This window comes from Garra rufa, chromosome 8 (assembly GCF_049309525.1).
Source record: "Garra rufa chromosome 8, GarRuf1.0, whole genome shotgun sequence".
NCBI classification, from domain to species: Eukaryota; Metazoa; Chordata; class Actinopteri; order Cypriniformes; family Cyprinidae; genus Garra; species Garra rufa.
This window is the reverse complement of record NC_133368.1, coordinates 51,695,699-51,718,500: the sequence shown is the minus strand read 5'-3', so window position 1 is coordinate 51,718,500 and position 22,802 is coordinate 51,695,699. Positions and strand designations below refer to the sequence as shown.

The following is a 22,802-nucleotide window of genomic DNA, read 5'->3' as shown; positions in this document are numbered from 1 at the left end:
CAATGTTTGATGACTTTACATGTGCATCTGCTTCCAGTGTTCTGATTCTTCTTCACTGTGTTTTTATCCAGATGTTCAGTGCTCTTTCAGATGATGTGTAATAGCGCCTCCTGCTGTATAACACTGAGAACAGACTGAACATTTGTCAGTGAGAAAGAGATATTACTGCTAATGAAAAAAATATTTAGCCATAGTACTTTTTGAGTTGTGATCTATATATAAAACATTATTTTTCTCATATGTCTGTGTTTTTGTGCATGTTGTCATAAAGTGGATCTTTATGAGAGAACGTACCTAACCCATCCTGGGCAGCCGTGTTTGGTGTGTCTGGGTTTCTATTTAATGAAGGTTTTAATCAGATTTATGTAAACTTTCACTGCCATAATGGACAATTCTCATACGAATTTCTGTGGCTCATACTGATTTTTGTCCTGTGAGCTTACTCTCTGTTCTTTCACTGCGGGGTTAACGCTTCCTTTGATTTTAACTCTTTGTTAAACTGTGATGTGTCAGTTATCCTGTTAGTTCTTAATGTGATCAATATGCATTGGTTTCCTTGGGATCTGGATTTTTTTTTCTCATGTTTTCTTCTCTCTAATACAGAAAAGTTCTCTAGTGAAGTTGTCGTTATTTTTTCCTAAATTTCGTATCTATTTAGAGTGAAATTGTTCACCATGCCATTTGTTTTCTTAGATTACCCTAAGAGTAAAAAAAAAAAAAAACAATAAAAATGTTGTGCATTTCTAGAGGTTTATCAATATTTTGGCCACAATTTATTAAATTTAGTTTAAAACAAATGTGCAGTTTCACAAATGACAACTATACAATGGAAAAAAATACATTTAAAATAGTTCATTTAGGTCTGTATGTTAAACTATTATGGAAGTAAACCACATAATTTATCCAGCACACATTTCATGGCTTCAAACAAGGGGTTAATTGGCCTTTCATTTTAGTTCTGTGCACATGAATTCAGTTTTCATATAAATATGCTGACATGTTGATTTTTTGCATTTGGTAGTAATGATATGCATAAATGACCAAACTGTGGAGAATTAGATGAAGATGACAACTGCATTCAACTCTGCAGTGTGAATGTGTCCTTGATAGGAGAAGCATTTATATCAATGAGCCACTTCCAAAAACACAAGATGTCTGAGAAACACAAACACTCACCTCTTCACCTCTTTTTTGAAATAAGAGTGGCATATGTAAGGTTTTCATAATAATAATTGGCATTCACAAATACAGTGATAAGGAGTTACTAGTTTTGTTCTTTTACTCTCAGCAGAAGTAACTCAATGTTGTGGAGTTTGTCAGTTCAGATGTGATGGATGTCATTCAGATGTCAGTCATGATGCTGGAACTGCTGGAGGCAGCGTGTATTTACACAACCGCTGGAATCGCCTCTATTTATTTGATATCTGAGCTGTCTGGTGCTGTCCCAGGTCCTGTCTGTCTGTCTGTCTGTCTGTCTGTCTGTCTGTCGGTTGTTTCGGGCTCGCGCGTCATCAAGGCGAATCCTCCCGCCCCTCGAGCTCAGCATCAGTCCGCGCGCTGCTCTCACCCGCCGGTTTTCCATTCTTTTTTTGCAGCCAGCTTAAATTCGACAGAGATCAGAATTAGAACATTGTTCACGACAGTCGATCACGCTCGCGTTTAACTGTCCGCGCGCTGCTGCGGTGGAATGCCAAAAACACTGCGCGCGCTCCTCCACGGACACGAACGAAGAGCAAACGGAGGAGCGATTCTGCGGTCCTGAAACGGCGTTAGAGTCGCCACACCGGGTATTTTTGGGATCCCTCAGCGGCATCTGAAGCCGGAACCATGACGGCCACCAAAGAGCAGCAAAGCCAGAGACCGAATCCGCAGGACGAGGTAACCAACGGCATCTTCGTGCGTTACACAATGTTACAAAAACACGCAGGTCTGCTTTTCATCTTATTTGTAACGTCTTATTTCGCCCGAATCCGGCGAGTATCAGGTAATGGATCGCGCGCACACGAACCCAACGCCCGTGCCCGTTCTGTCAGCACGTTCATGACATCACCGTTAGTTCTCGGTTTAAATGCAAAGGAAGTATAAAACGGTTCTGCTGGCGAGTTTCTTTCATCACCGGCGAGCCGTCATTCGTCGCTCTTCGAGCTGCCAGCGCATGAGCATCGTTTGTTGGCATCAGCTTGTGCTCGTGATTGTAATTGAGAACTGGCCTCGAGCGCGCTCCCGTGTCTCAGTGTACCTGTTCAGGCAAACGCGATCACGAGAGGACGCTCAATGAAGAGCGATGGTGCTCCGTGTGTTCGGTCGCTTCGGGCCCGAGTCAAACACGACAGATCCGTCTGTGGTGCCGAATAATTGATCGCTACTTTCTCTGACATTAGAGCGACAATCTGCTGCATTCTCCCTCAAATCTGCGTTGAGAGGCTGTCAGGTGATCGCTGACTGTGTTCAGACACTACACTGAGTGTTCAGGGGCTGATCTGTGGTATAGTTCTCTCATAATGTGTTCAAGGTTTTAGTTTGAAATCTGTGTGAACATTTAAGGGAAGGTTTCATCTCAACTACTCGCTGTATCACTATCGCTTCAGTAGTATTGATTTATTTTTGTTAATTTTATATAACAGATGTCTGACGACAGAATGAAGTGACAGATGGATTTTCACAAGTACAAATATTACATCTACTCTGACTGTTAAAATAATGCTGTTTTATTACTTAGCGTTTTATATATAATTTGTAATATTTTTGTTTAATGTAGCTCCCCAAACTGACTAAAATAAAAGATAAAAGTGTGAGAGCACACAGACAGAGACTGCTTTCAGATGCTCAATCACACTTAGTTCTTTTGTGCTATTTTTTATTTAGTGTTAAGATGGTATTTATGACAAATAAGTGTAACCAAATTAAGCAGCTGAGTGTGTTTGAGCGATGAACTGTGAGTCCAGTCATGCAGACAGGTTTGCTGCAGGTGGTTTGTGTTTGTGTTTGACAGCTGTGCTGCGAGACGCTGCTTGTGTCAGAGTCCATCATCTTCACTCACATTCATCTTCAGACCATGTCTGGTAGCTTGATGTAGTTTAGAGTATTTCAACTATTCTAAATAGAACATTTAATTTAGATCAAATGTTCACAGCTGGCCTTCAGATGCACAACCGTGATTGCTTTTATTATGGAGTTTTATTTGTAGAAAACGGGGCATTTATTAGAACGATTGACTGGGAGAGGCAACTGTAAAACACAAATGTTCAGTGCAAACAAGAATGGGAATAATTATTTCTCACCAGGGATAATCATTTACTCTACATCCAACCAATGTTTTATTCGTCTGATGGTGAGCATGTGCCGAATAATGCGGTTCAAGCTTTTGACCATGCCGCTTCTATGAGGAATCATTCTCTTGGGGTTTTGATGCCAGAGGATAAGGCTTTATTATCAGACACAATAAGGTCTGAGAGACGCTGCAGGAGCATCTGTCAAATCTAAGTTTGCACCCTCCTTTATACAGTTTTTCTTCATGGCGTGTTCTGTACATTTCATACATACGGTTATTGTTTCTCTTTTTTTAGCTATGTCTCCAGTCTGTTTCCACGAAGCAAACAGGAGGCCCCAATCTTATGTTCCAGGAACATATATTTTGTTTAATGTCAAAACAGAACATGCAAGCCTCACCTTATTGTCTGGGCCTCTAACAATGTCTACACATTCCATTCTCCCACAGTTCCCTTCACTCACAGACAGATACATGACTCTAATAGTAGAATAACGTGATGCATAAATGGCTTGATTCACCTTAGCTTATGCTCGAATCATTGATATATTGACCAATAAAAATCTTCAACAGCTTCTCAAGCCTCAAAAGAAGACAACGGTTCCTCTGCCGGCACAAAGCCTGGTCTCAAAAGCACACACTTTGTTTTTTCTTTAACTGGTCAGAATGGAACTACAGTGGAAAGGGTTCAGTAGCATTCTGAATGTTATTCATGTACAAGTGGACTCATTATTCTTATAGAATCAGAACAAATGATAAAACTTTAGTTATTGTTATAGTTTATTGTCCAAGAAGCGAACAGGCTTGAAGGAATGTAATGATTCCCATTCTGTAGCTATTTTAATTTACAGTTCTTATGGTGCTTTTGAGGAAATAGTGCTTTCGGAAAAATTAAATTCAATTTCGTTGCCAAATGACAAGATATGTTCTGTAAAAAAAATTATCCTTTCGAAAGGTATGTTTATGCAGATATTTGAAAGACTTTTCTCAGTATAAATGTAATCCAGTAATTGACTGACTATATGACAGACTGCAAAAACTTTTTCAGGGAGTTTGATCTACTTGTGATTGAATCACAGGAAACACACTTTAATATGCTGAAAACACGACTTGTGTCTCTCGCTCGATGTACAGGATATCAGATATAATTTGCGGGCATCAGGGAGCTGCTATCGATATGCGGGAGAGGAGGGATGTCTGATATGAAATAAGCAAAAAACATGAAATATGGGAATCTAATCCATTCATTCAATGTTTGCATGTAGATTCAGAAGACTCAAACTCCTGGAGTTGAATGAATGCCTTTCTCACATCCTTTGTCCTTTTTGAAACTTGTATGCACAAAAACAGACAAACATTCCTCAAATGACTTCTGTCGTGTTCTTAATCAGTTTTAGAACGACATGAGAGACAGAAAATATATATACATATACATTCTTTCTCTAATATCATCTAAAATCTGTTTCACAGTGAAGTAATGAAATATAACTATGAGATTTAGTGTATTACTATTGTTGCATTTGTAAATGTCATGAAGGTCTGTATGTTTATGAGCGACTGATTTGACCTGATTTGACCTCTAACATCCGCTCAGTGAATGTATTTGACATTATTATGCCTTCACAAACACACCATTAGCAGTGGATCACATTCATTATGGATTAGTTTCTCTGTTCTCTTTTAAAACTGAAAGCACACAATAACATTATGAAGTCAGACGCAGGAAACCATAAAACTACATCTAAAAACAGCACAGCGCTTTGAGAAATGTCACTGTAATTCAGTGTCTTTGTGCAGGATGTGATACAATGATGTATTTCATTACTGCGTTACAGCTCTATCTGTGCCATTATTACTGTAGGAATCTGAAGCTCAGTCATGTTTATGGTTACACACACACACACACACACACACACACACACACACACACACACACATATATATATATATATAGCTCAATAATCACAGGTTAAATCATCAACATCTTGTATAATTCGTGCCGGTAATTCTCTGTGTTAGCGCCGCCACATGCTCTGATGCTCTAATAATCAACATACTCAAAAACTTTGGTTTGTTGTCAGGTAAATGTTAATCTCTGATGTGAAGAAACTCTATAGGAATGAATTGAGCCTTTTCAAAATGCAGAAGATTCACATTTTACTATGAAAAGGCCTTTACTCTCTGTCTCTGTGAGATTGTGGATTGTAGAGGTTTCCAGAGGCCAGATGTTGTGTTCAGTGGCCGGTTGCATAAAATGCTTAGACTAGTCTTACAAGTAAGTCATCAATTTTTTGACTGAACATAACTTTTTTTTAAAGCCAGTTACATAACAGAAACGTAGACTGGTCTCATTTGAATGCAGAAAGTAAGAGCAACTCAGACTAGATCTTAAAGGTCCACTGAAGCGCCTTGAAACACACAGCGTTATTCTGTGTGGTGATGTAATTTTAACTGAAACAAAAACATATCGCCCACTTCTTTTGAATAGCCAATAGCGTTCCATTTATATCTACTCGGGCCAGAGCCGCTCGTTCATTTTGATTTCAGGGGGACTTTAAGACAGTTTTAACACAGTGAAGTTTATTCGATTGGCCCCTGATGTCCATCCAGACAAGCACAGACCTTTATAAATAGATGTTAGGAATGTTTTGGACATTTTTGTGACATTTTTGGATAGTTTGTGACATTGCTTACGGTTGCTGACCTGGACATTGTTTTTTGAGTGGTTCATGTGCACTCGTGTCCTCTGTTAGGAAACACTATTGATTCTGAGAGGAACCTGCCACTCGTGTTGAGAGATGAACAATGATTCTGTGAATCTGTTCGTCCTCTGACCGTCCTAAATGTGTCCTCTGTGAGGTCAAAGCGAGCAGCGTTACACGTGTCACCTCCTAAAAATAGCGGCACGCGCTCTCTCTGTCTTATACACGTGTGCTGACGCTCGCAGTTGAGTTCATTTTCATCAGTTCCTTGTTTTATTTTCATATTATTCCTCTCATCTGAACAAAGGAGCACATTGTTTAACTCTTTCAGCTGTCCTCTAGACAGAGAGCGAGAGCTGTAATGTCAAAGTGTTTGCAGGTATTTAAATGATTTATGATTCTCTGAAAGGACAGCGATTATCATTGACTGAAGACATTATGTACAAGATCTAAATATTACTGTCCTTTAAATCAGGGACGGACTGCTCTTCTAAATTTTCGTTTGGTCACGCCGATGTCGAATTCCATTTTTAGGCTGAACTGTCTGTTTTATCACATTTACAGCTGAAGTGTGTGAAGATCAGACGAGATCTGTCTGAGTACGGGGTTCTTGACTGGTTTTGGAGCTCAAAGCTTCATGTGCCGAAGCTCCGGGAATCATGACCGAACATCTTGACAGAAATCACGACTCCAGATTAACTGCCTCAAATGAGACGTGCTGAAGTTACACAGATCATTTAGACTCGTCCCTCATTGAGTTCAATTGAACTCAAATGAAACCTGTATTATCACCCGCTCAAGTCAGTACTAGATGTTAAGCCCTCAACGCTCTTGCTGTGATTTCTGTGGCAGCTGAAGAAATGACGTGTTTGTGTGTTTGTTTCCTGAAGGATCTGTCTGGCATGAGTCCGCCTCAGAGGAACTGGAAGGGGATCGCGATCGCTCTGCTGGTCATTCTGGTGGTCTGTTCTCTCATCACCATGTCTGTGATTCTTCTCACTCCAGGTACTACAGCAAACCCATGTGATGAGGTACAGGTCCATCTCCATTCATTGTGATTGTGATTTTCAAGTTCCTACCTGGAATCAATCTGGCAGATTTGTGCATTTCTAAAGTCTCGAGCATTAGGCCAGCAGCAACGTGAGCGCCGTTACTCGATCTGCCGATTGTTACGCGTCGAGTGACGCTTTCAGCAGCTCCATTACTAACCCGCCGCTCTCGTCTGTCTGTTTGTTTGTGTGACAGTGGATGCGCAACCGGGCAGCGACACCAAGCTGATGGTGGAGGATCTTTTCAGCACAGATTTCTACGTCCACGACCCCGAAGCTCATTGGATCAACGGTAAGACGATACGACCGCAGAGCCACGCATCATTCATTTCTAATGGATCTCATTCATTAATCATCTGTACACCGTCAGGAGCTCTTAGCACAGCTGATCGCAGAGGATGATTGATCATGACCGCAGACACTGAGCAATAAACGTTATAAAACCACCCGCTTGGAACCGTCTGACCGACATTTAAATCTTGTCAAAAGTTGTTTTGTCACATGCCCTTCAGGTTTATCTGAAATGTTAGAGACCGCAAATACAGTCCAACAGTTTAAGTGATTACCTTCTGCAACTGACTGTACAGAGAACACAGAAGAAATGGGTGCAAAAGTGTAGACTTTGTCATCAGAAAATCTGCAAATCCAAAGTGGTAAATGCAGATGATTTCACAGGCAGGAAAACAAAGCAGAACTTACAGCTGTGCTAGATATTTAGTTTCACTCGAAAGAGCAAAACTTTCAAAACTCTGAATAACCTTAGAAGATTTGGGGCCAGATTTACTAACAGCTTGTGCCAGCGCAAACGGTTTTTGGCGTGAAGATAGCACTATCAGCATTTACTAAAGACGCGCAGTAAAGAATTAGGCGTATGCGGTTATTTTTGTGCCTGGATTTACTGAATAGGCATTTGTAGGAGTTTCCCTTTTTTAGACACACAATTTCAGGGAGGAGAGAATAAAAATGAATCGCGCAACGTGATTTACTAACTCCCAAAAAAGCTTGTCTTAAAGCATGCGGTAATTTGCGCTGGTCATTATGGAAATGATCTGTCTGTGTTCTTTAATGTGTGCATTGTCAGTAAATCACACACAGCATTTTCCACTCCCATGTGCGCTTTTATGGAATTGCGCTCTAATGCTAATTTGCCCTGTTTAGTAAATCTGGCCTTTGGTGCCTCTAACCTAGAGAGTGTTTGCAAATCCAGTGACTCGTTCTTCAGTCGGTCATGTTTATTTATAAAGCACATTTGAAAACAACATCTGTTGACCAAAGTCCTGTACAAAGTTAAAACAAATACCGAAATCAAATAAGTAAACACAGAACACAGCAACAAACAGAGCATCACATTACAATTTTACCACTGCGCCTACATCTGACCATATGCAACAGTAAACAAATGTGTTTTAAGAAGAGACTTAAAATCAGCGTATGTTGGCGCAGTCTTTATGTGGGGTGCCAGATTATTCCAAAGCTGTGGAGCAGCCACAGAAAAGGCACAATCTCCTTTCAATTTTAAACGTGCCCTTGGAACAGTCAACTGAAGGGTACTGTTTGATCGAAGACTCCTAGAGGCGTTATGAAGTGAGAGGAGATCAGAAATATAAGGAGGAGCCGGTCCATACAAGCCCTTATAAACAAACGCAATGTTTTTAATTGGATACGATATTTAACTGGGAGCCAGTGGAGAGAGATCAACACTGGTGAAATGTGCTCCCTCTTCCTTGTTCCAGTTAGCAATCTAGCGTCAGCATTTTGAACAAGTTGAAGGCGTGACAATAAAGACTACAAAACACCCAAGTACAATACATTACAGTAATCTAATCTAGCTGTAATAAAAGCATGTATTACTGACTCCATATCTCTTTGTGCTAAAAATGACTTCATCTTTGAAATATTCTTTAACTGATAGAAACAACTTCTGACTACAGCATTGATCTGTTTATCGAAAGACAAAGCAGAGTCGAAAGTAAAACCTAAGTTTCTGACATGGGACTGGAGATTACCAGACAGAGGTCCCAGTTTACCGGAAACAACCTCTGCAGAAGTAGAGGAGCCAAAAATTAAAACCTCAGTCTTGGAGTCATTTAACTGGAGAAAGTTGGCAGACATCCACCGTTTAACATCACTCAAACAGTCAAACAAGCACGGTAAACTAGAAACATCCTTTGGATGCAAAGGAACATAACACCGAGTATCATCAACAGTGGTATGACACATTGTGCATCTTAAAAATGGCACACAAAGGAAGCATGTATATAGAAAATAAAACGGGACCCAAAAATGAGCCCTGTGGAACCCCATACAATACTGGTGCACAAGATGAGGAGTAATTGCCAGTCTCTATCCAAAAGGTTTTATCCTTTAAATAAGAAACAAACCAATTTAAAGCACAACCACAAATGCCAATTTGCTCTAAACGATTTAAAAGAATGGCATGATCAAGGGTGTCAAACGCAGCACTGAGATCCAGCAAAATTAAAACGGCACAGTTGCCGGAATCGACAGTCAACAATAAGTCATTTAATACTTAAAGCAGTGCAGATTCAGTACTGTGCTGCGGTCTAAAACCAGACTGATATTTATCGAAATGACCATTTTCCTGCAGAAAAGATGAAAGCTAATTAAACGCAACCTTCTCCAAAACTTTTGATACAAATGGTAATTTAGAGATCTTAGTCTGATAATTATTTAAAATTTTTGGTTCAAGATTTGTTTTTTTTGAGCAGCGGCTGCACAGTGGCATGTTTACAATAAGAGGGAACTATTCTGCTGGTTAAGCTGCTATTAAATGACAATAAACTAGGGTTGATAGTACCAAGTGTATCTAATACAAGACAAGGATTGATACAAAAGGTGAGCTTCATTTTTTGAAGGATTTGTATCAGGTACCTATGAGACACTGGAGTAAATTCAAATAAATATGTTAAAATCGGTGTGGTTGTGGACTGAGGGAAATCCAAAGTGGAAGGTACAATACGTGATCGTATACTGTCGGTTTTGTCTGTACAAAAATTAAAGTCTTCACAGACCGTAAGAGACGGATCAGGATATGAATCAGTCATTGGATTTAGAACACTATTAATGGTATTAAATAATATTTTGGGGCTATGAGCATTATTAGCGATAAGATCAGAAAAGTAGTTTGCCTTTGCCAACAGTTTTTTGATAAAGAACCATACACTCTTTGACACAATCATATGATATTTGTAATTTACCCCTCTTCCACTTCCTTTCTGCTTTTCTCCATTTCTGTCTAATAGCCCTAGTTTCATCATTAAACCAAGGAGATACGCAACTTCTAGGTTTCTTGAAGTACCAGTCAGTCTGATTTCAGCAGCTCTGGAGATGTGTGCAAAAATTCTGATCAGTGCTCAGTTTACCGGACTGTGTCTTTGAGGACGTCAAATACTATTTCCTGCATCATAAGAATCAAGGAGACTTGATAGAAATAGTTGGGCCAGCCTATAGGAAGTGAATGTGTTAATAATTCACAACATGGAGTGTGTGAAAGCATCTGATCTGTGAATATCATCTAGTTACTGAAATGTTTTTGCCATATCAGGCCTTGTAGGCCTCGGCTGTGTGTGCGTGCGTGCGTGTGTGTGTGTGTGTGTGTGTGTGTGTGTGTGTGTGTGTGTGTGTGTGTGTGCGTGTGTTTGCACGGATGTGTCTGAGTGGTGGATGTGGTAGTTGCTATGGTAACAGGAAGGGGGAAGGGGCACTCAGGTCTTACACTGGCGGCAGCAGCATGAATATTTCATTGTGTGTGTGTGTGTGTGTGTGTGTGTGTGTGTGTGTGTGTGTGTGTGTGTGTGTGATGCAGTGAATCCCTCAGCTCCTGCTTCTCTTCCAGACAGATCTGTGTTTATCAAAGTCCTGCAGTCACTCCAGACTTCAGTTTAACGCTGTTCTTCACTGAGTCTTAGCCGTGGATGTGATGCAGCTGAGTCTGACGTAACCCTGAGAGCGTGTAGATCGTCCTCTAGCGAGCGTTTGTATGTTCGTTCGGCACGTGACCCACGCATCACATCTGCAGAGAACAAGAGAATAAATATTTCATAAAAGCGGATCAAACTCTGGAGTCATAAATGCTTTAATGTTGTGCTGCTGTTGAATAGAGACTGTTCTCTGACCGCTGACAGACGTTCCTCTGGACAAACCTCTCGGTTAAATTCAGCTCTTACTCGTGTATGCTGCGCTGCGTCCTGGAGCTCCTCGAGTCGAGCCGTTTGTGCCGTTAACGGTCACGAGCTCGTCACATCCGTGAACGATTTATCAGTGATTGTGTAAATGAGGTGTGAGTAAAGTCTGCTGTTGTTTGAATGCATTTCTTCACATAAAATCTTCAAATGCTCAATGCCATCTCTGGAAAATGAGCCATTTTCGACCGATGTTTGTGCTGTAAATACATTAATCAGCATTATTCTGAGCAGCCTTACGATGGATTACAAATTAGTCAAGAATGCAGAAACCTGATGGCAAAGATTTAGACCAGGGATGGCCAACGCTGTTCCTGGAGATATACCTACCTGCAGACTTTAGTTCTAACTCTGCTCCAACACAGCTGTCTGCATTTAGCAAGTGCTAACTGAGAGATTAATCAGCTGGTTCAGGTGTGTTTGATCAGGGTTAAGGCTGAACTTTGTAGATGGTAGATCTCCAGGAACAGGGTTAGACACCCCTGATTTAGACTTCAGCACATTTTCAGCATTAAATCAGGTGTGTCGGTTCACCAGATGCTTTCTGCTTTCAGCAGTCAGAGTTTTGTTCCGGTTTGGAAACTGAGAGCTTCATTAATGTTTCACCGTCTGCTTTTCCTCACTGCAGTCCATAGCAGCTCCGCGAGACTCTCAGACTGGAAATTTACCTTTACAGCCGTCGCGCAGCTCATAAATGTGAATAACTCGACGTAAAACAGACGAGCGGTTCTCTCTGTTTATCTGTCTGAAGATGGATTGGACACATTTGAGAGCACAGGTCAAATGCAGGAAAGAAAGAAAACTCATTTTGAAATCAATAGGACTTAGCAAATAAATGACATTATGTGATTTGACAAGCAGCAGCAGGTCTGTTAGCTGCGTTTACACTGTCAAATCTAATAACACACAGATGTGTTTCGTTCATTTACACTTAGCTGGCTGTGTCTGCATTGATATCTCTAAGATGTGCATTTTGACCAAAAGCTGCACTTGATCCTGCATCACTGTGAGATGTGAACGCTCTTCAAAACCTTACAGTTTGCTATTATATATTTTCTTTCTCATCTTTAACTCTTTGCCAGAATCTGAGGTCATCTACAGAAATCACCACGGACATGTGATCAGATTTAACATCCTCACGAACGAAACCGAGATTGTGCTGAAGAACACCACATTTGTGAGTAAAACCTGAATATTATTACGTACGCCTACACAATTTAGAAAGAAATGAGGAATCATCAAAAATGCATGAATGCTTCATGTATGCATGACCACAGATCAGTTTTAAACTCTTTTACTCTTTTAAATTAACGTTTATCTCTAAAGATCGATAAAGTTTAATTGTTTTCATGATAAGATTTTCATAATGAGACGTTCCCAGCAGAAATGTTTAGTCTATAGTTTTTGGGATATGAATGTTGTGATCTCATGCAGTAATGAGCATAACATCATTCATGTTTTTTCTAGGACACTTTCAAAGCCACCAGATACTCCATAAGCCCAGACATGAAGTATGTTCTTTTCGCCTACAATGTCAAACAGGTATGTGCTCCTTTCTGCAATGAAACACACATCCTTTTTAATATGTAAAGGTACAGTATGTAAGAATCAGATCATTGTTGCCGTAATATGGACGCAGCAGGGGCAGTAATATCACGCAGATATAACTACAGGAGAGTCAAGTTTTAAACAGGACAAATACAGAAACTCGTTGGTTATTTTTGAACGCGATGCTGTGTTGGTCACATAGGATTCAATGATCTATGCTAAGCTATGCTAAAAGTGATATCACCAGAACAGGAGAACGGCTGAATGGATTTCAAAACGGTAAAAATCAACTTATTAACTCGGGGGGAGTTAGAGAATGGGCCTATTTCCAGAAAAAGTGGAGTGTTCCTTTAAAGAACCTTTAAAAAATGTTTTTTGTCCCTTAAGGACAAGAAAATTAAAATAAATGCAAAAGTGCCATTAGACATTTTATTTGTACAGGTACAGTGTATTTATAGTGATAGATTGAACGCAAGTGTGCAATACAACTCTTATTCTATTAATATAATTTACAGTAATTATTGTGCTTAAGATCAGATTACACTTAATATTCTCTTTCTGTTTGAAGATAATAAGGGTTGGTTTTCATTAGCTAACTGTGAATTAAAGGTAAAGAAGTCATTTAAACTTTCTTGAAGATTGTTTTGTTTAATATGGGTTGTTGTTTTCTGACCGCAGGTTTACCGGCACTCGTTCACGGCGTCCTACATCATATACAGCATTCACACCAGGTGGAGTAAGAGCTGTTACTGATCTCACTGTGTCTCACAGACATACAGAGAACACAGGGAGTAGAATTCACTCTTGAAACATGACTTTACTGTACAAGGTGTTCAAGAACTAGCAGAACTATGTGAAATGAGCTGAAGGGTTCAAATATCGTCAAGCACAGTGCTTCATGACAGTATGTAGGTAAATAAGTCCTGATGGGAAAGATAGAGCGGCGGAAATCAGAAACGCTTTGATCGTACTGCCGTGATGTTGAATGCAGTTCTGATCATCAGTGTTTGACAAGAGTGCTGGGATCCATTCAGCTCACATTCACCCATAAAACAAGACAGTAGATGAGCAGCATCAGCCAACAATCACCTACTGCAGCTGTTATGTGTATTTAAACACTGTTTGTTTCTGTGTGTGTGTGTGTGTGTGTGTGTGTGTGTGTGTGTGCGCAGAGAGGTTCTGCAGCTGGATCCTCCAGAGGTGTTGAACTCTAAACTGCAGCACGCGGCGTGGGGCGTCCAGGGCCAGCAGCTGGTGATTCACATTTACTCTTTACCTTTAGACACTCCTTAAATAGTGGAGCTGTTGATTCCAGAGAGACGGTCTGTAACAGTGTGTTAAAGGTTACATTTCTGCATTGTGTTTGTGTTTAATCCAGTTTTGATTAGATCATGTTTTGAGAAGGGAAGGAGGTTTACAGCAGTCATCTCTTAATTGCTTTGAATGCACAGAGGTGTGTCTGATCACTGTGGCGCTCATAGATGGGCTAGACAACACTGTAAATACAGTATATCCAGATCTAAATCTGGAGGATCATCTTTATATGCTTTCTATCAGCAAGCCCTAAAACCCGCTCTGTAGTACATTATAGACAGTGTACAGTATATATAACAGTACAACTCTGTCAAACTGCTTTGAAATGAATTTGACTTGAGAACAAAAGCTGGATTTAAGTCTCATGTCTAAGCAGCGTGTCAGAGCACATGCGGTAACACTAAATAAAACAGCCAAGTTTAAGTCTATTTATAGGTTTAAATAAAGCACGATCGAGATTGATTTAAAATGTCTTTTGTGTGTGTTTGTATAGGTGTACATATTTGAGAATAATATTTACTATCAGTCGGACGTCAGGAGTAACTCACTGCGACTGACCTCATCCGGGAAAGAGGGCGTCATCTATAATGGCATCGCTGATTGGCTCTATGAAGGTGACTTGGTCAATTATATCTCTGTATATGACAGCATTTAAAAAAATGTGGTGATTCTCTGTAAGTTGATGGTAAGTTAGCTCCCAGTTTTTCCAGATGAAGATGAGTGGCGTGTGATGAAGCTCAGGTGTTTGTGTTTGACTCAGAGGTCTCATACAGCGCAGATTAAAAGTCCAGTTTACCGTTCAGTGTTTGTAACTCTTGTTTTGTTGTAAACACCCTTGCATAGAGGAGGTCCTGCACACGCATGTGGCACACTGGTGGTCACCTGACGGCGAGCGCTTGGCATTTCTGGTCCTGAATGACAGTCTTGTGCCAAACATGGCATTGGCCACTTTCACCGGCTCTGCCTACCCTAAAGGCAAACAGTACCCGTATCCGAAGGTGAGCGACTGTGCTTGACCTTCACATCCTCATGCTCACATGTCCATACCTCCTAATAATCAAATCCAGCAGTTTCAGTCAGACCCATTGCCACAGGTATATAAAGTCTAATAGTCTGCATTTACAAACATTTACAAGAGCTCAGTGAATCCTATCACAGTTCCAGTGTCAGTTCATGAAATTTCATCCTGCCAGATATACTACGCTCAACTATAAGTGGTATTATTGGAAGCGTTTAGGAACAGCAGAAGCTCTGCCATGAAGTAGAAGAACATGTTGAGTCACAGAGTCACAGTTTTGGTGCGCACCCGCGTTCGATTGACATCAGAGTTCGGTTTGTTTGGATGCTGTGAACGTTGTCTTCCGAACTCGGGTGTGCACACACGGACCGTACCGGAGTCTGCTTAAAAAGGGTGGTCTGGGGTACGGTTCATGTGAACTTCGGTACGGTTCGCTGCTGATATGAACACAATCAAAAAAATTGCGGACCAAATTAAATTGCGTAAGTGAACCGCTATTAATGAAATAAAAATGTGTGTTTGTATGTGTGTTTCACTCACTTTCCCGATGAACGGGATTGAGGCACTGCAAGCAGAGAGCTGTATATGTCATTTCTGTTCGTCTTAAGCCTTTTTTAGAGCATTTGCAGTACATTTAGTAAAAGATAGTAAAAAGATTGCATTATTTGTGTAGTTTTCATAACTGTTCACACATGTTGTGTTTGCAGGCTGGCCAGCCCAATCCTATGGTGAAACTGTTTGTGGTCAATCTGTACGGACCGACACACACACTTGAACTCACACCACCAGATGAACTCAAGCTCAGGTATGGAGTTAGTGTTTAGGTCTGCGATGGAGACTTGAGTGATGATCTAATGGACTCTAATGGTGTCTGTAGGGAGCACTATGTGGTGATGGTGAAGTGGATCAGTAAGACCAAGACAGCAGTGCGATGGTTGAACCGAGCACAGAACGTCTCTATATTGACCGTCTGCGACTCCACCACTGGAGCCTGCATCAAGGTACACACACACACACACACACACACTTACTTCCTGAGGAAGATGATGATGATGATAATGTGCTTAACAGATGAATGATATCATAGTCATGATGATGATGATGATGATGATGATGATAACGGTGATTTTTTTTTTTCAGAGGCATGAGGAAACATCAGAAGTTTGGCTCTCAAAACAGGTGAATCTCCACTAGATGTTTGCATCATGATCTTCAGTCACATGAGTTTAATGCATCTCGTGTCTCACGGCCGGTCCTCCAGAATCAGGAGCCATTCTTCTCACGAGACGGCAGCCGCTTCTTCCTGACGGTCCCGGTGAAGCAGGGAGGACGAGGAGACTTCCATCACGTCGCCATGTTCACCTCTCAGGTACAGATAGATGCGGCATGCGCTTGAATCTGTGCGTGCGATCGATAGCACGTTGACGTCCTCGTGTGTTTGCGTAGGCACGTGCGGATCAGAACGAGGTGCGACATCTTACGTCGGGTAACTGGGAGGTGACGCAGATTCTGGCTTACGATGAGAACAGCCAGAGCATGTGAGTAAAACATGAACTCACTCCAGACATCTCTACACCAGAACATGCATTTCTATCAAATACTGAAGTGATCAGCAAACATGCTGTAACTGCATTACATGTGATCACAGTGTTTTGAAGCCACTGTAAGTCTTTGTCTGTTCTAATGCAGATATTTCCTGAGCACAGAGGGCTCCTCGACTCGCCGGCACCTCTCCAGGTGAGACTTGTAACTGTTGGGGTGTAACACGATGACTCGTAGCAAGCGTGTAAGATCCAATTGCTGGCTTTATTAAACAGATCGTTGTCAAACAGGCAGGGTCAAACTCCAGTAAACAGAAATAACGTGGGCAAGACAAGGCATAATCCAAAATACACGCAAAGGGTCCAAATCCAAATGAGCAGTCCAAAATAGTAAATAAAACAAAACAATGAAACGGGGAAAAACTATGACCGTGAAACAAAACTGTGGCAAGAACAAGGCAATGAAACAGGATAACGCTTAGTAAGGTCCGCTACAGCAAAACAATACTTTGCGGGGCCTGTTTGGTGTAGGCCTCATTAAATGGCCACCAAACAGGAAGTTTCCCATGAAGCAGCAGAGGGAGCGAGAACAGTCAGTGCATGGGTGAGGGCTCCCTCTGCTGGTGTGGCGTTACATAGGGTTTGTTTCTCCAGAACCGTTAGTCAGATGTCAGAGCTCCTCAGAGTAAAACTGATCATCATAAAATACACTGTGTCCTGATTTAATGAGCGTTCCTCCGACGACGGTCGTGTTTAATAGTAATGTGAGATCAGCAGGAATCCGGGCTTCTGATTGGTCTGTTCTGTGATCAGTGTGTCCACAGTGGGCCTGTTTCCACGGCGATGTCTGACCTGTGAACTGAATAAAGCTCACTGCACATTCTTCAGTGCCATATTTAGCTCCACTCATCAACACGTCCTGCTGCACTGCAAAGGTATGAACATCATTTATGATACACTCTGACGCCGGTTTCACACTGCACGCGTAAGCAGGGCGTAAGCAGCGCATATTTTTTTCGGAGCGCATGTTAACAGATGATATCATTCACACCGCACTCAGGGACGGCGCGGCAGCGCGTAGCAGGAGCAGAGCAGAAGCGTCAGTGCAGCGATCGTTTTGGCGAGTCTATTTTTGCTGCGCCGCTTGCGCTGGATTAAAGAAACAGTGCATCGTTCTTGATCAAATCTGACTTGATTCACACGAAAAATAACAAGTAATCCATAAAATCATGTATCACAATCACGGTTTAAAAGGCTCACCAGCAAAAATAATGTATTTTGTAAATAATGTCAAAACAATCACGTAAGCATAGTTTGTACTATTTTCTGCTTGTTTTGATAAATACAAGAATAAATAAATATATACTACTGCCATTAAAATGTTAATATGAAACATTTTAAAATACAGAAATAAAATCATTTTTAAAAGTAAAGATTCTAAAGGTATTGAAGGAGATCCTATAATTATTTAATATAGATTTACAGTAGTACCAACAAATTATATTTTTATATGATATGTCTTATAATGTTTTTAAATATAATGGTTTCATTATAAACGTGGTGATTATCTCAAAGTTGGACAACCAGCATAAAAAAAATATGAAATATACAATATGAATCTAACCATGTCATGGCAACAAATGTAAAAGTCATCTATTACTTATCTTGTAAATTATTGTGTCTTTAGCCCCAACAGCAGGGGCAATTTGTACCCCAAATACCATACTTTTACATTTTATGTTCGTTATTGAAAACCTGTTGCTATAATTATCATAAACCTAACTGGTAATCATTAAGACGATCTTTGTCTAAAAATATATTCAATATTTTAGCGTTTCTCATTTGCTACTTAAATCTACAACATACAACCATATCACAAATCAAAGCACGTGACAGACAGTTGTTGGAGAACACCTGAAATGCGTGACCGAATGAACGATACTCGTCTATATTAGAAGAACACAAGCTGCGGTTCAGCAACAAACGCTGCCAGTGTGAAAGCAAAATGGATGCGTGCCGCTTCTGCTCTGCTTACGCGTGCAGTGTGAAACCGGCGTGACACGACAGTCCGCAGACCTGATGAGTGACCTTTCACCCCTCCGTCCAAACTAGCACATTATTGACATTATTCTCCAGAGAAACGATTTGTGTGGTAGCTCTGTGTATTTTTATGGCATTGCTGTCCAAGAGTCAGTTAGCTGGTAATGTGGTTTTATGTATTGTAGAGTTAACGAAAGTTATCGTGAGCATTGTAATGTTTAAAAAAAATGTCTTAACAAATGTCAGTACACCAGTAAGATTTTAAAATGAGCGGTTCATTCATAAAACTGTCAGATCACTGTGGAAATAAAACCGGGAGACAGAAGATAGCAAAGGCAGCGCTAAAAAGGGTCTACATAAGGTGAATGGTTAAATCCAGTGTTTGGTTTTCCTGCAGGTCCAGGAGCGCCGACAGTGATCATACACACTCTGAACACTGCCAGTAACTATTCATTATTTTCTTTTATGATTCTGCACGTTTGTCCGCCGTGTTCTACGTGAAAAACTCAGTGCTGAATCACGCCTTGTGCCGTTGATCTCTCGTCAGATTACTACATCCTGGAGAATAACTCGGTGCTAAAAGCTGTTCTCAGATACAAACGAATCCAGCAGCTGGAGTACAGAAGCGTCCAGACCGACCACTTCGGTAACGTACCGCTCCGTTCACCTGAGAAACACGCTTCAGCAGACAACTGTTGGTAGTGCTGGATCTCCTGTTCAGAAACAGATGCCCTTCAAGATATTTCATAGATCTTTGGTCTGTTCTTCATGTGTTTTTGCAGAATTACCGCTGAAGATCGCCTATCCACTCGATTTCTCCGAGTCCCGTACCTACGCCCTTCTGCTGATGATGTAAGCAGATGTGTGTGTCTGTGTGTGTACCTACTTATATATACACTGCCATATTTTGTACCCAAAACTGAGCTAAACCTGACAAAATCTCTAAAAACCTTCCTTTTGTAAAACTGGTATAAAAAATAAAGTAAACAAAGTGCACAACACAAAAAGCTGATTATTTTGTGTAAGGGGTTAGGTGTAGGGCAAAAGAAAGTACAGTTTGTACAGTTTAAAAACCATTACAAAAACATTACATAATGAAATGTCCTCATTTAGATATCTAAGTGAATGTGTGTGTGAGAGTGTATTAGGGGTGGGCGATGTGTACTGGACCCGGACTGTATGTGTTTTATTTTTTTTCTGTGTTTAATCAGTGTTTTTTCTGTGTTCCTCAGTGATACTGCCCCTGGTGGTCAGCAGGTGAATGACCGTTACTCTCTGGACTGGGACTCAGTGCTGGTCAGTTCAGACAACGTCATCGTAGCTCGTCTGGACGGCAGAGGAAGTGGTTTCCAGGGTCAGAAGGTGTTACAGGAAGTGCACAAGCGTTTGGGATCCGTGGAACTGCAGGATCAGCTGGCCGCTGTTGAGTAAGAATGTTTACCTGCTTTTTTCCTTCTATCAGTTGCATGAAATTGACCTTTCTGTCAGTTCTCTGTTTGGGTGATCCACACACACGGTTGTGAAACATGTTAACAGAGTTGTGCTTTTGTTCCAGGTATTTTCTGAAATTGCCGTACATCGATCGAACCAGGATTGGTGTGTTTGGTCGGGTGAGACTCAGTCACACACGGCTGCCGTAATATATATATATATATATATATAAAGGAACACAGACGAACACCTTCCGGGTCCACATTGATCAGGCATATAAACCTGTGTGTTTGTGTGTGTTTCTCCAGGGTTATGGAGGATATATCGCACTTCTGCTGATTAAATCCACTGAGAACTTGTTTAAATGCGCAGCAGCCATGTCTCCTGTGACGGACTGGAATTTGTACGGTAAGTTACTGATGTGAATGTGATTGTGTAAAGCTTCGCACGGTATCTAGAACAGTTTCAGACCTGTGAGTCTGTGGTTCTGTGAGTGAAACTGATCTCTTTCTCTCAGCCTCGGCCTTCTCGGAACGTTATCTGGGTTTACCTCTTCAGGACGACAGCAGATATCAGGTTGGTGCTGGTTAGTTGTTATGGACTTCTGCTGGAATATATTTGAGATGTTCATGACAGACTGTGTGTCTCTAGTTCTCCAGTGTGCTGCAGAATCCACAGGGTTTCAGAGACCAAACGCTCATGTTGCTGCACGCCACTGCAGACGGTCAGTGTCACCTGTGTGTGTTTGTTTGTGTGTGTGTGTGTGTGTGTGTGTGTGTGTACCTGGTATTCATCACGTTGTGGGGACCAAATGTCCCCACAAGGATAGTAATACCAGTAGATTTTGACCTTGTGGGGACATTTCTTAGCTCCCCATGAGGAAACAGGCTTATAAATGATGCACAATGAGTTTTTTTGAGGAAGTAAAAGTGTGCACAATCTCCTGTGAGGGCTAGCTTTAGGTGTAGGGCCATAGAAAATACAGTTTGTACAGTATAAAAACCATTATGCCTATGGAATGTCCCCATAAAACATATAAACCCAACATGTGTGTGTGTGTGTGTGTGTGTGTGTGTATATAGAGTATTTGTATTGACAATAGAAATGACCATAGAGGATCACTGCATTTCTCTTTCATTGAGCCAGTTTTAAAAAATGTAAATTCGTTTGTATTTCCTGCAGCAAATGTTCATTTCCAGCACACGGCTGAGCTCATTAAGAACCTGGTGAAGGTGGGAGCGAATTACACACTGCAGGTACTGAACACGTGAACGCTGCAGATGGGCTTGAGAGCATCACTGGTGTTGTGTTTTGTCTTTGTTTATTGATGCTTGACTGTAGTGTCTAATCATTCTCTGGATGGATGTTCTTCAGATTTATCCAGACGAGGGTCATTTTCTCTCCAAGAGCAGCGAGCGGCATGTGGCTTCAACGCTGAGCAGCTACTTCAGATCCTGCCTGCAGGAGGAAATGCTTCCCATCAGTGAGGAGGAGGAGGAAGAGGAAGAGTAGAGTGAAGATGAGACGCAACACACAAACACACGCAGACACTGACGCAAACACACACCACCATACTCACACACACATCGGGACAATGAAACACACTGGACAAACATCCAGAGCAGAACACTCAGATAAACAGAGAGACAGGAGTGAGTGAGAGTGTGTGAGTGAGTGAACATGTATATATGCATGTGTGTAACCGTTAGGACGGATGTATGCTTTACAGCTCTGTGTGTGAGAGAGAGACTGAGTTTCTGGCCTATGGATCATTATCGCTGGAAATGGATTGGAATATTTCACATATCATACATCACTAAGATCTCTGATTGGCTGACGCGTCGGCCAATCGCAGCACAGACTGTCGGGTGGAGCTGCTCCGGTCAGCCATTGCATGGTCCTTTTGCTTTGCTTCACTTCTTTTGCCACTTCCTGTCTGTCAGTATGTTGTCGCCTTCCAGAGGAGCTGCGTTCGATTGCGTTTCTCACCGTTTCTCCATTTGCCGGGAGGAAGTGTAATTTCATCCGTGGAAAGCCGGAGGATCCGCGTGAAGAGAGCGAGGCCTCGGCAGCACACGTGCATGACTCTCTCTGTGTGTGTACGTGCAGTGCATTGTGGGATGGTGCTGCTGTGCGTTGGACAGAAGAGGGCGTACAGATGTATTTTTGGACATTCATCAGATGGATCCGCTCACAGACTGTTTTGGATCAGTTTATTTGTATTGCTGACTGTTTAGTTTTACTGTTGGTGGTGGTTGGGGTGGGGGGTGAGGGGTTAGGGTTGATTGTTATTGTCCTCTAGTTATGACAGTCATGTCTATAAATAAACAACTAGTCCAAAAACAACATGATTTCATTTCGGTGTGCTATATTTTCCCATCAGAGTCGCTGTGCTTCAGCTGATCGCATGCAGCCACACCGTCAGCAGGAACGACGTGAATATCGGACCAGCACGATTACGAGAAAACCTTTTCCTGGAATGAATGAATGCCACATAGTTCAGCTCAGTTATTGGAAAAAGACGCTCTCTGATTTGCAGTATTGTGGATGTTTGTCACTTCTTTAATATAATTGACAGGATTATTGGATCAAGAACCCCGTCCTGCAGGTGTCTCCATTTACTGCTGCGCTACAGGTAACGTCGCTGAAAATGGCAGTTCATTCACTATTTAGGCAAGGCAAGGCAAGT

At 41.4% G+C, this 22,802-nt stretch overlaps 1 protein-coding gene across 2 annotated transcripts in view; it reads left to right on the top strand.

Moving 5' to 3' along the window:
• The window catches only part of LOC141341237 (inactive dipeptidyl peptidase 10-like), a 35,235-nt gene extending 12,842 nt beyond the window's left edge, over window positions 1–22,393 (top strand). Inside the window, exons 1-26 of one of the 2 annotated variants that reach the window (XM_073846389.1) lie at window positions 1–1,878; window positions 6,861–6,975; window positions 7,216–7,311; window positions 12,304–12,398; window positions 12,689–12,763; window positions 13,448–13,500; window positions 13,942–14,023; window positions 14,577–14,697; window positions 14,927–15,081; window positions 15,809–15,906; window positions 15,979–16,102; window positions 16,242–16,280; window positions 16,363–16,470; window positions 16,548–16,639; window positions 16,791–16,838; window positions 17,456–17,577; window positions 19,080–19,124; window positions 19,230–19,328; window positions 19,465–19,534; window positions 19,915–20,109; window positions 20,238–20,292; window positions 20,422–20,521; window positions 20,631–20,689; window positions 20,765–20,837; window positions 21,296–21,369; window positions 21,488–22,393. The exon at window positions 1–1,878 is cut by the window's left edge and continues 133 nt beyond it. In XM_073846389.1, coding sequence (XP_073702490.1) covers window positions 1,828–1,878; window positions 6,861–6,975; window positions 7,216–7,311; window positions 12,304–12,398; window positions 12,689–12,763; window positions 13,448–13,500; window positions 13,942–14,023; window positions 14,577–14,697; window positions 14,927–15,081; window positions 15,809–15,906; window positions 15,979–16,102; window positions 16,242–16,280; window positions 16,363–16,470; window positions 16,548–16,639; window positions 16,791–16,838; window positions 17,456–17,577; window positions 19,080–19,124; window positions 19,230–19,328; window positions 19,465–19,534; window positions 19,915–20,109; window positions 20,238–20,292; window positions 20,422–20,521; window positions 20,631–20,689; window positions 20,765–20,837; window positions 21,296–21,369; window positions 21,488–21,625 — 2,382 coding nt within the window. In that variant the 5' untranslated portion in view covers window positions 1–1,827 and the 3' untranslated portion in view covers window positions 21,626–22,393. The remainder of the gene's footprint in view (window positions 1,879–6,860; window positions 6,976–7,215; window positions 7,312–12,303; window positions 12,399–12,688; window positions 12,764–13,447; window positions 13,501–13,941; window positions 14,024–14,576; window positions 14,698–14,926; window positions 15,082–15,808; window positions 15,907–15,978; window positions 16,103–16,241; window positions 16,281–16,362; window positions 16,471–16,547; window positions 16,640–16,790; window positions 16,839–17,455; window positions 17,578–19,079; window positions 19,125–19,229; window positions 19,329–19,464; window positions 19,535–19,914; window positions 20,110–20,237; window positions 20,293–20,421; window positions 20,522–20,630; window positions 20,690–20,764; window positions 20,838–21,295; window positions 21,370–21,487) is intronic. The other variant, XM_073846388.1, reaches the window with a different exon arrangement.
• The last annotated feature ends 409 nt before the right edge of the window (window positions 22,394–22,802 follow it).